The sequence below is a fragment of the Bubalus bubalis genome, chromosome 7 (assembly GCF_019923935.1).
Source record: "Bubalus bubalis isolate 160015118507 breed Murrah chromosome 7, NDDB_SH_1, whole genome shotgun sequence".
In the NCBI taxonomy this organism is placed as follows: Eukaryota; Metazoa; Chordata; class Mammalia; order Artiodactyla; family Bovidae; genus Bubalus; species Bubalus bubalis.
The window spans coordinates 31,829,174-31,842,216 of record NC_059163.1 but is presented as its reverse complement, the minus strand read 5'-3'; the positions used below and the strand labels follow the sequence as shown (position 1 = coordinate 31,842,216).

Here is a 13,043-nt window from a genome sequence, read left to right as displayed (position 1 = left end):
ACATTTCATTTCACTTAATTCCCAATTCCAGAGATAAATTATCTTTACTTTAAAGATAAGAAAACTGAGACTCAGAGTATGACTTTCCCACTCATAGCCAACAAAGAAAATCTAAAAATATAAACACCAGTCTCAAATCTAGAGCTCTTCCTACTTCATGTAGCTTGCTAGTAGTGATGGCTGATAACTTCATTTTTTCTGCTACCTTGTAGTAGCTAGAATTTCAATAGTAGAATAATCACAGCTTTCTGCAACTTGCTGGTTTGATTAGGGCAACTTGTGGCCCTACGCAAATGGAAATCAAAAGTTAGGACACCAAAATTTACTAATTAGAAAGGCAAATATTTCATTATCTTGCTTATATGTGAAATTTAAAAACAAACAAATGAAAACAGGGTTATAAGGAGTTGGAGCCTAGAGGAAATGGGTGATGGTGGTCAAAGTATAGAAACTTCCAGTCATAAGATGAATAAGTTCTAGGGATCTGACCTACACCATGGTGACTATACTTAACAATACTGTATAGTATATTTGAAAGTTGATGAGAGAGTTATATCTTAAGTGTTCCCAAAACACATTCACACACTTACACACACAAAGCTAACCATGTAAGGTAATGGATGTGTTATCTCAACATATTATGGTAATCATTTTATAACCTATACAGCTATCAAACTATTACATTGTATACCTTAAATTTACCCAATGTAATATGTCAACTATGTCTCAACAAACCTGGAAAAATATTATATATTTAAGAATATTTATTAGTGAAATTATTAGTTTTTAAAACCCTGTTTCAGTGTGTATGTGTATACTTAGCTATGACACAGTATGAATTTTACCCTATAATTGCATTTTAAAAGGTTTAAAAGACACTTTGAAAGAATATGATGAAGATGGGTTGGAGAGAGGAGAATAATGGAGACAGAGAATCAAATTAAGAGGCTATAGTAATAATCCAAAAGAAAATGAAGGACTAAAACAAGGAAATGGCCATGAGAATGGAAAAGACTGAGTCTGTGAATACACAGCAAGGAAACACTTAATCGCTGTTAGACGCCAGAGGAGAGGGACGAGGCAAAGACAGAGTGAGTCTTGGAGTTCTGGCATGGATGGATGATTGATAAAAATCAGCTGAGGAAGCAGGTGAACGTGAGGAGAGGTTGGGAGGTAAAAGCAATAAGTTCAGTTTGAATTATACTCATCAAACATCTGAATGGAATATGCAGTTAGACTTCAAGATAAAGACATAGGTTAGGGAGTCAGAAGTCAACTATATTATGCAGAGCACATGTAGATTAAATACATAAAAGGTCACGTACAATGCGCTGAAGAAAAAGAATCCACAAAGACTGAAGGTTGCTATCAAAAAAATTGAAAAAGAACAAGAGAAAGCGGTTTTAGGAAACCCAGGGAAAGAAAATCAGTTTTCTGAGTGGAATAGTCATCATAATTAAATACCCCCAAATGTCTATAACATAAGGACAGAAAAGCATTCATTGTCATCACAATTAAGAGGTAACTGGCAGCTTTTGTCAGAACAATTTTAGGTAAGTATAAGAAATTAAAACATGTACGATAAGGAAGCGAATATGTTATACACATGTGCATACAAATACACACGTACATTTGCATGTGCGCACACACACACAACCTGCTATCTTAATCCTGAGGAAATCAACTCTAATCCCATCTTGGTTAAAATGAAAACTGATATTCAAAAACATACTAGTTATAATAAATTAGGTTTCTAAATGAAGCAGTTTTCTCAATCAGAGTGATAAGATTGAATATTCAATTATAAGCAACAAAAGTTTAATGTTTCCCTGCTTTTGCACTGATTTTGCCAACCTGCAACAGTGACATTAGGCAAGAATCTAGGGTTTGGAATCAAATTGTGGGTATTAAATACCATCTCTGCCAGAGTACTCATTATGATACCTTACCTCTCAACCTCTTTTTCTGTAAAATGGGGACTATGCTGATAATACTAATACTTTGCTTTCGGAGTTGGTTGTTTTGAGGATTAAATAATGTAATACATACAAAGTGCTTGGGATTGTACTTGAGCAAAAGTCCTCAAGAAATGTTAGCTGTTAACTATTTTTCTGAGTTTTTTTAAGAACTAATTTCTAGGAAAAAAAAAAGAAAAGAGGGACATTAATGCATTGCTACAATTTTGTTCATATAAAACTCTGCTGAAATAGAATTTGAATGCATGTATATAATATTTTTGAGGGCTCTTTAAATATGATAAAAAGCCCAAATTTTATGCATAGAAATTTAAAGTGATTCTTGAATTTTTTTGAGGGCTCTAGTTTTTAATCCCACATTTGATGGTTAGACATCTTCTCTTGTGTTAAGTGTATCTTTAATTGAAAAGCAAACTGTCATGTTCCATAAGGTAACTAAGATACTTGATGTTTCCAAATGTGGTCCACTGATCTTTAAAACGCTAAGCCTGCTCACTGAAATCAAAGAACTAAAGGTAGAATCATGCAAAAGATATCAATCCCTTGCTTAACGTTTTTAAGATTATTTATTTTCTTAAAATGACAATACAACCAAAAAAACTTCCCAATTGATTATAATCAATACCAATAGGATTCTGAGAAAATAATTTTTTTAATTGTAGAAATTAGAGGAAAAAAATTTAAAGAGCAGAGGGTAACTTTATGTGAAGTGATAAACTTTGAATACACAACTTACACAAGTTGAAAAGAAAACACAAATAGTTGCCTTTGGTAGTCACTCAACCAAAGTTTCAATGAAACTGTAAATGTCAGTTATTCCACAATTTCAACACATCGTGATAGTTGATGATTCAACTAATAACTGATCCCAGGGAGAGGCTCTCAAACCACAGGTTTCATCCCATTCGCTTCGGAGTGTATAAAATAGCTGTGATATTCCAGGGCCAGTCACCTCCATTTCTTCTAACACCATCCCAGAGAAGGAACGGACTGGGAAGTTTGAGGTAAGAGAGATCATAAGTATCATGGATTTTAATATATCAAGACATATTATATACCTTTATATATGTTATCTAGAGAGATAGATAAATCCGGTAAACTGTCAAAATTAAAATTATTGAGATTGTCATGTAATGGTTGCTTGAATCTGTAATCTTTAAGTGATTAGACAGTCATCTAGGGTATACCTATTTTCAAGACTCTTTCTTAAAATCATCACCAGCTATCATAAGTACATATTTTAGAATGGCCATAAAGAAATCTTTATGGGGGCTGGAGTGCTGGTGGCACATTGTTACTGCTACAAGAGCCTCAGGCTCATCGATTTATGAGCTTAAGTCAGTAAATGAAGGGAACATGCACTACCACATACTCTCTAGAGTATGAACATGTGACAATTTATTTGTGGCCTCCTGTTTTTCTTTAAAATTTTCTGTATTTACATTCCATTCTATAAAATGTCATGTTGACTTTAAAATATCATGTTGACTTTAATGTAAAAATTACTTGGATTTTCCTATAAATCCTTAAATGAAATTGATGCTCCAGGAAGATGCATCTAATTTATTAAGAGACGTTGGATGTGTTCCCCAGCATACAGCTATATACTGCTATGGGTACCACAGTTTGAGAAGTAGAAAAATAAAAGGTGATAGTTGGTAATTACGCTGAGTCCTGTCTATAAGACAAGATCTGAAAGAGTCTATAATGTGCTTTACCTGTTTGCTTCAGGTGGTTTTAAATCATCCTTGAATTCATATCTGTAATCCCCCTTTGGGATAGGTTCACTTGAATTCTACTCTCTCCAAAAATCTTTCCTTGATTTCTCTGTTTTCTTCTATATTTCATATTGTTTAGTCATGTCCAACTCTTTTGTGACACCATGGACTATATAACCTGCCAGACTTTTCTGTCCATATAACTCTCCAGGCAAGAATACTGGAGTGGGTAGCTATTCCTTTCTCCAGGGGATCTTCCAGACCGAAGAGTTGAACCCAAGTCTCTCTCATTGCAAGAAAATTCTTTACCATCTGAGCCACCAGGGAGCCCTAAATTCCTTATCCCCACACTAAGTCTCTGTATAGCCCAAGGCTATATTTCCTTCCAGCAGCTACTCTTATTAGCATGTACAGAGAAGTATTACTCTTAATAATATGTGAATATTTGTTTTTTAAAAACTTGATGTAACATCAAAATTGTAAAACACCTTAGATTCTACCTAAAAAAAATAATGGTCTCCAAATAGGTTGATGCTGTAAGAGCTATTAGTAACATAATATGTGCTACAACTAGATCTACTGAATTTGTGTTGACATTTGGTCTTTCTATTACTTCTAGATTACATCTGAATAAAATGAAAGTTCTCCTTCTGCTCACAGCCATCTTGGCAATAACCATTGGTTTCCCGGTGAGTAGTTCTGTATTTCAGAGTATTTATGGGTTGTATTTGGTTTTTCGGTTGTTCTTGCTGTGGTTATTGTTCTAATTCATGAATCCTAGGAAATGTTTCTACTTTAAGCATGTCTAATATCTGGCTTTTTTACATTATATTCTATGCAGTTTTATAAATCATATACTGTTTCATGTATAGTTTAATTCTACATAGTCTTGATGAAGTGGTGAATTTTTTGAGGTGTTTAGAATAAATAATAACATTTTTCAGAAAAATAATTCTTAGAATATTTTCTGGAAGCTCAAATCCTAATTTTAAACAAATGGCTACTGTGAAACAATACTGAGTAGTGGATAGTTAAACTATTTCCTTCATACATATGTATGTTTCTCAGTTTGTGTGTTTTATTATCATGAGTTGAATTAACTTCACTGTTTAATCTTTAGGTCTCTCAAGACACGGAAAGAGAAGCACGAAGTGTAAGTTACACTTTTGCTGTTTAACATGTGTGATTTTCATGTGAAATATCCATAACTGTGGTTAAAGATATTCCTTTATTCAAACTTCTCAAACTCTAGAGAAATCCTTACAGAGTTTGGGTATTAGACTCAACAGAGATTCAGCCTTCAGGGATATGACCTTTGCTTGTTACAAAGAGAATTATCTCAGCATCTCACATAACAGTGGGTCCAAACTGAAACTTGAATCACTCTATGATGAATTGTATTATAATACATTTTTTACTAAAACTAGCCCAATAAATGTTGATACTCGCTCATCCCTCTATTCCGCTTTAACTCTACTGGTTTTTACCTGGACTGGTTTTTACCAGAAGAGATAATAAAAATGATTATATAAAAATTTGAGAATTAGGAAATTTGGGCCCTCTATGATGGCCCCACCAGTGGAAAATTCACTAACAACTTATTTTGGTCTAAACAGTTAATTTAAAAAGATTTAAGACAAAGAAAATAAAATTTTAAACAGGAAGCTCTTGTTTAGGAATTTGTTTATACTCAGATTAGTCTTATTATTTCATGTATGGATGTTGGAGTTGGACTATAAAGAAAGCTAAGCACTGAAAAATTGATGCTTTTGAACTGTGGTGTTGGAGAAGACTCTTGAGAATCGCTTGGACTGCAAGGAGATTCAACCGGTCCATCCTAAAGGAGATCAGTCCTGAGTGTTCATTGGAAGGACTGATATTAAAGCTGAGACTCCAATCCTTTGGCCACCTGATGCAAAGAGCTGACTCATTTGAAAAGACCCTGATGCTGGGAAAGATTGAAGGCAGGAGGAGAAGGGGATGACAGAGGATGAGATGGTTGATGGCATCACCAACCCAATGGACATGAGTTTGGGTAAACTCCAGGAGTTGGTGATGGACAGGGAGGCCTGGTGTGCTGCGGTTCAGATCAGATCAGATCAGATCAGTCGCTCAGTCATGTCCGACTCTTTGCGACCCCATGAATCGCAGCACGCCAGGTCTCCCTGTCCAACACCAACTCTCGGAGTTCACTCAGACTCACGTCCATCGAGTCAGTGATGCCATCCAGCCATCTCATCCTCTGGCGTCCCCTTCTCCTCCTGCCCCCAATCCCTCCCAGCATCAGAGTCTTTTCCAATGAGTCAACTCTTTGCATGAGGTGGCCAAAGTACTGGAGTTTCAGCTTGAGCATCATTCCTTCCAAAGAAATCCCAGGGCTGATCTCCTTCAGAATGGACTGGTTGGATCTCCTTGCAGTCCAAGGGACTCTCGAGAGTCTTCTCCAACACCACAGTTCAAAAGCATCAATTCTTCGGCGCTCAGCCTTCTTCACAGTCCAGCTCTCACATCCATACATGACCACAGGAAAAACCATAGCCTTGACTAGACGGACCTTTGTTGGCAAAGTAATGTCTCTGCTTTTGAATATTCTATCTAGGTTGGTCATATCTTTCCTTCCAAGGAGTAAGTGTCTTTTAATTTCATGGCTGCAGTCACCATCTGCAGTGATTTTGGAGCCCCCAAAAATAAAGTCTGACACTGTTTCCACTGTTTCCCCATCTGTTTCCCATGAAGTGATGGGACCAGATGCCATGATCTTCGTTCTGAATGTTGAGCTTTAAGCCAACTTTTTCTCTCTCCACTTTCACTTTCATCAAGAGGCTTTTGAGTTCCTCTTCACTTTCTGCCATAAGGGTGGTGTCATCTGCATATCTGAGGTTATTGATATTTCTCCCTGGCAATCTTGATTCCAGCTTGTGCTTCTTCCAGTCCAGCGTTTCTCATGATGTACTCTGCATATAAAGTTAAATAAACAGGATGACAATATACAGCCTTGACATACTCCTTTTCCTATTTGGAACCAGTCTATTGTTTCATGTCCAGTTCTAACTGTTGCTTCCTGACCTGCATACAAATTTCTCAAGAGGCAGGTCAGATGGTCTGGTATTCCCATCTCTTTCAGAATTTCCCACAGTTTATTGTGATCCACACAGTCAAAGGCTTTGGCATAGTCAATAAAGCAGAAATAGATGTTATTCTGGAACTCTCTTGCTTTTTCCATGATCCTGCTGTGGTTCATGGGGTCACAAAGAGTCGGACATGACTGAGCAACTGAACTGAACTGAATCTTATTATCTTAAAATAAGCATGATTGAGGCCAAAACTATAGAGAATTAAGAATACAGAAATTGATAAGAATATGGATGGACAGTAGAGAGGAAAAGAAGGAAGAAAGAAATGAAATAGAGGGGAGTGTATCTTTGGGTAAGGACCTTATATAAAGGCAAAGAGAAAAAATTGATATCTCCTCCTCAATACCCTCCCCTTGATCTTGCACTTACAGAAGCAATCATCAGGAAAATCATCAGGCTATGAGTAGAAAGGTACAAGAACATGGTTATCTCTAAGTGATTTCCTACATTTTTCTAAAATGATGCAAATTAATCAAATCCCTGTTCATAGTAAACACAGAAAAGGTGAATATCTCAGAGATTCTAAAGCCTCTACTTAAAAATGAAGACCTGTATGTTCATTCAGTATAGGGAGGGAGGAGGGAGGAGGGTTCAGGGTGGGGAACACATGTATACCTGTGGCGGATTCATTTTGATATTTGGCAAAACTAATACAATTATGTAAAGTTTAAAAATTAAAAAAAATTAAAAAAAAAATTTCTTTCTCTCAACAGGTCAGTGGGAGTGATGAACTATCTTCACAGTTCTTTTTTCCTCCTTACCAATATCCACACAGACATTATTCACGATTCCTCTGTCCATGGTGGGCCTATTTTTATCCTCCCATTTCAGTACCTGCATCTGTCTCTGCAACTACTCCTCTTAATGAGAATTAAATAAGAAAGAGAAGTCCCAGTGCAATTTAAGATGAAATAGCTGGTAAGTATGCAGAATACAAAACATGTGGGATTTTGAGGGGGTGTTTTTGTTGTTGTTTTCTATCTGTGTGACAAGGAGGATCCTATTTCCTTAACCAGGGATCAAACCCACATTCCCTGCATTGGCAGCTCCAAGTCTTAATTACTGGATGGCCAGGGAAGCCCCTAGTATGTGTCTTTTTTTGGTTTTGTTTCTTTTTGGAAGATAATTGCTTTACAATACTGTGCTGGTTTCTGCCATATATCAACATGAATCAGCCACAGGCATACACATGACCCCTCCTTCCTGAACCTCCCTCCCGTCTCCCACCCCATCCACCCTTCCAGGTGGTCACACAGCACGGGACTGAGCTCTTTGTGTCATACAGCAAATTCCCACTGGCTATCTGTTTTACATATGGTAATATGAATGGATTCAGAAATTGTGGTACATATATACAATGGAATATTACTCGGCTTTAAAAAAGAATGCATTTGAGTAAGTCCTAATGAGGTAGATGAACCTAGAGTTCATCCTACAACCTAAAGTCTGTTGTACAGAGTGAAGAAAGTCAGAAAGAGAAAGACAAATATTGTATATTAACACATGTGAATGGAATCTAGAAAGATGGTACAGATGAACCTATGTGCAAGGCAGCAATGGAGATGCAGACATAAAGAACAGATTTGTGGACACAGTGTGGGAAAGAGAGAGTGGGATAAATTGAAACAGCATGGAAACATACACATTACCCAACATGTGTTTTCTTTACTTTGCTGTCTGTAGACTAAAATGCATTATTTCATAGGAAAAAAAAAATGTTGCAATGTTTTCACTTAGCCCCATTAAGTTACAATTTTTCTGTGTGTGTTTGTTAGTCCCTCAGTCATTCTGACTCTTTGCAACCCCACGGACCCTGCCAGGCGTCTCTATCCATGTAATTCTCTAGGCAAGAATACTGGAGTGGGTTGCCAGTTCCTTCTCCAGGGGATCTTCCCAACCCAGGATTCAAACCAGAGTCTCCCACAATGCAGGCAGATTCTTTACCATCTGAGCCACGGGGAAGCCCAGGTTATAACTTATTTCAATCTCCTTCTCTGGTAGAAAGTGTCAGTGTCTCTACTCAGAGGTTGGGTTTCCTTGGTGGCTCAGTGGTAAAGAATTTACCTGCCAAACAGCAGACGCGGTTTTGATTCCTGGGTCAGAAAGATCTCCTGGAGAAGGAAATGGCAACCCACTCCAGTATTCATGCCTGGGAAATCCCATGGACACAGGAGCCTGGCAGGCTACAGTCCATGGGGTAGCCGAAAAGACACACACACAACTTAGTGACTAAACAACAACTCACAGGTACATATGTGTGCCCTTGTATGATCCAACCTACACGGCAGTTTGAATCCCTCACTTGCTGTGATGCAATAGAAATAATCTTTCTTATGAAAATATTTTTGAAAAATATTTTTAACATTTTCTACTATCATCAACAATGGTGCATTTAAGGGCTGAATCAGAGCACCCAAAGAAGGTAAAGTTTTAATCAAAGTAAAGATCATAATTGATAAACTTGTGGATCTAGGATCTAAAGTAGACTTCAGCCTATTCCTTAGAAAATCATCCATTGTTCTAATTAGTATCAAAACTCATTTAACTTTTAATTATCACAATGAAATAAAATTCTAAAGACTGAATGCTCCACCTGAAATAAAGGTCCCTTTTATCTCATCATCTCAAAAACAAATTGATAGTTTGTTAATTACCAATGAATTGAGGCAATGTAAATGGTACTAAAGATTACATTAGGACCCAGCCAGTGGGGGGCGGGGGGGGGGGGGGGGTAGATCTTTTATCTAATGCCAACCACTAAAAGTCTCTGCTTTCTTTCTTTCATCTACTCTGTCTTCCTGAGCAGAAAGTTTCCCAGCCCTTGAACTAGATATACTTTTGAGCCAATATTTGTAATTAAAAAGCAAAAAGACTTACACATTCACAAGCACATGACTCACTGAGTTTAATAACTTTATGTCTGTGATTTATTTCAGGTCACTGCAAAATTGAACATGAGCCACTTCCTTGAAGAATCAATATTCCTGTTAATCAAAGAAAAATAAATGTGATTGAAGAAGCATATAAGATCATGGTTTCCCATTTTCTAAATCTGCATTGCCAGCAGGAATGCAAAATAAATTTTAACAGATTAATTTAATATATACTTCCTGATGATAACTATTCCAAGGAAAGTACTGGAGTGGAGGTAACCAGAATTCACTAGCCTTGGAATTACCTTGACTGAAAGCCTACTCAGTAGCTTATGTTATTGTAGCGTAAGGGAATTAGAGAAGATGAGGTTCTGAAAAAGAAGGAGACCAGCACTTTACAGGAACAGATCACCTTTAATGAGGCAAGAAGAGACAGCAGTCAGATTAGAGAGCTGCTGCACTAAGTCAAGAAGAGAGTAGGTATATATATGCAGAGATACATCGTTTTGAAGGGGTCTGTTTTTCCTCATGATTATTTTTGATTAGTTAGCTTTCTACAACTGGGGTAAGGAATTCCTAAGACCGCCAGAGACTGGGATTAGCTGGGAGCTGAACGTAATCAGTCTTAACGTCCATTCCTTTCTTGGGGGAGAAGGTTCTTTATTCTGTTTAGAATGGTGGGGAGAAGAACCTGGAGGGGAGTTTTAACTCCAGGCTATTGTGTAGCTTTCCTTCAGTTATATAGTTCTACGGCTTGTATTAATGAGACTAGAAGACAATTTAATTTACTTCAAAAACACATTTGATTAATTGAGTCTGAATTACTCAATTACTCATTTTAGTCTGAAATTTATATGCTGTAGCATATTAATCTTGATATGTTGGTAAAGGATATCAAAAACAACCAAATATTCTCTCTAATTTAAAAAAAAAAGAAAAGGGTAATGGGTGGGTAATCCTAAAAATAGCATTTACATCAAGTGTATAGGTTAGAGTTCTTTTTCAAATCATTCTATCACCAAATCTCTACATAATCTCATTTCAGTAATCACATTTTATGTGGGAAGAAAGTGAATATTATGAAAGTCCAATGTCCTTCACAATCATAGCATGTGGCAGAAAAGAAGTAAAAACCAGCATCCAAATCTTGTGCTTTTGTTTTAGCAGCATGTTTAGTCAAATAAATTTTGTGTCCAGAACTCCACAATGACAGTGCCAAAGACTAGTTAAATCCTTTTGTTTTCTCTTTATTTCAGGAAGAAATATCAAATTCATGCTAATAAGGGTAACTGCCCCCAGGCTCTCCTATGCTAATAACTCCAGTGCCAAACTGCCACTGGAATTAGCTTTGAAAACATATAATGACCTTTATTCTGTCTTGCTCAAATGCCTTGTAAGGCTTCTTAGTGCCTACAATAAGATTGCAAGGGAATCAGCCGACGGGGGAAATTCAGAGAGACCTCTGCAAGTAGAAACACAAGGATCAGGAAGAAGCACTACTGAATTAATGTCAGTGGTTTTAAATTTTGAAAAGCTAAGATCTGGAGTTACAGAATGGCTTCTTAACACTGACATTACTTAGAATATTAGCCAGGGAGAAGTCTGGCTCCAAATTATAGTATTTTTTAAATGTATAATATTATCCATACAACTGATTACCTGTCGTCTATGCATAGTGAAGTGAAAATGAAAGTGTTAGTGTCTCAGTCGTGTCTGACTCCTTGCAACCCCATGGACTGCAGCCCACCAGGTTTCCCTGTCCATGGAATTCTCCAGGCAAGGATATTGGAGTGGGTAGCCATTCCCTTCTGCAGGGGAGCTTTCTGACCCAGGAATCAAACCCCAGTCTCCCTCAATGCAGGCAGATTCTTTACTGTCTGAGTCACCAGGGAAGCCCTCCATGCATTTACATACATATATATGTGTGTACAACACAACTAATTAGGTAAGCAAACCCCACTCCAACCACAGAATAGAATACAATGAAGGCCATTGCAAAGATCTGTGTGTTTTTCCTCACTGTAAATTTTGCTTATAATTCTTACTTCTTTTCTGCATATGTACTTTTACCATATGCAAGAATTATTAAAAATGACTCATGCTAGTTTTGCTATTTGGAGTTTATAAAAATATGATCATACACTTTGTAGTCTTCTGAAATTTTGTCTACATTTACCATGCATATAAGGCATTCAAAGTACTGTATTGTTAATTTTGCTGTTTTGAGCTTTATAAAAATGGTATCATACTCAAAAAAGAAAGAAAGAAAGAAAGAAGTCTGTTTCCCACACATGGCATTCAAGGCCTCTACATACTAACCTCCAGCTTCTTTTCAAATCCCTCCAGCCACCCACCTCTAGCCTCCCTTGCATTCTCCACTGGCACACTAGGCCATCGTCATTTCCCACCACTGGATGTCACACACAACTGTGCCTTTGCTTATTATGCTCTCTCCTCATGGAATATCCATTCCTCTGTTTCACTGTTTAAATCCAATTTATCTCTCAAGGTCCAAATCCAATATTATGACCTGCCTGAAAATTTTTCTCCTATTTCTCCAAACAGAATGCATCACTTACCATTTGACTCTCTTCCACTGCTTTTTCCCCACTTTTTAATGAATCTTCTTATAATTTACACACTAGTAAAATAAATAATTTGTATTTCTGTTTCCTTCTTGAGAGATTGTAAATTCCTGTGAGATGGAGGTAGCTGTGCCCTCCTCAGGGTAAAGTGATTGGAGATTCATTCATTGTGGACTGAAACTCCAAGATGGGAATAGCAGGACAATTAAGAAAGGCTGGGCCCAGCCCAGACCACATATTTCTCATTCTCAAAGTCAGGAGACCTCCCTGGCCACACATGTGCAGAAAGGCTCCTTGGAGGTCAAATGAGGAGTGATGCCAAGAAATGTTCTACCTGTAAGCCCTTTCAGTAGACTCCATCTTGGCTAAGAGATGCGTGTGCACACATCTGAGGATCCTGAGATAAACCAAATATAGACTGTAAATCAGGCAAATCAAAATGATTGACCAAAGGAAACTCAGAAGAAGTGCTCCATAAAAGTAATTCAAACCGCAATGAGGGTATGACTCAGCAACTCTCTTACTCTCTGAGTCCACCCATGTGTCTATCCACTGGTACTGTCCTTTTTTTCCTCTTAATAAATACTTTTTACTTGCTTCACTACTTTGCATCTTTATGGAAATTCTTTTCTGCAAAGCTGAAGTGCCAGGGCCCTTGTCACTGACCTTGTCACTGTCTAGTGGCTAAGATTCGGTGCTTTCACTGTTGTGACCTGGCCTCGGTCTCTGGCTAGGAACCCAAGCCCTGCTTCAAGCC

The 13,043-nt window shown here is 37.4% G+C and overlaps 1 protein-coding gene and 1 long non-coding RNA gene across 2 annotated transcripts; one reads left to right on the top strand and one right to left on the bottom strand.

Annotated features, from left to right (window-relative positions):
* The first annotated feature begins 2,550 nt into the window (after window positions 1–2,550).
* LOC112586173 (follicular dendritic cell secreted protein) lies at window positions 2,551–9,852 on the top strand. Its single transcript, XM_044945807.1, has 5 exons — window positions 2,551–2,980; window positions 4,314–4,383; window positions 4,815–4,847; window positions 7,542–7,746; window positions 9,765–9,852. The coding sequence occupies exons 1-4, from the start codon at window positions 2,823–2,825 to the stop codon at window positions 7,701–7,703; spliced, it is 423 nt and encodes a 140-aa protein (XP_044801742.1). The 5' UTR covers window positions 2,551–2,822; the 3' UTR covers window positions 7,704–7,746; window positions 9,765–9,852.
* Window positions 6,585–12,692, bottom strand: LOC112586176. Its single transcript, XR_003110582.3, has 3 exons — window positions 12,281–12,692; window positions 9,706–9,812; window positions 6,585–6,648 (listed from the first exon to the last, which is right to left on the bottom strand). It is a non-coding gene; the product is annotated as an uncharacterized LOC112586176 (long non-coding RNA).
* Window positions 12,693–13,043: the final 351 nt, after the last annotated feature.

Bases quoted from the DNA above. Each gene is read 5' to 3' on its own strand.
- LOC112586173 (XM_044945807.1), top strand. From the start codon at position 2,823: ATGATTCAACTAATAACTGATCCCAGGGAGAGGCTCTCAAACCACAGG. The intron at 2,981-4,313 runs GTAAGAGAGATC...TATTACTTCTAG, and splicing joins AACGGACTGGGAAGTTTGAG to ATTACATCTGAATAAAATGA. The intron at 4,848-7,541 runs GTAAGTTACACT...TTCTCTCAACAG, and splicing joins CGGAAAGAGAAGCACGAAGT to GTCAGTGGGAGTGATGAACT.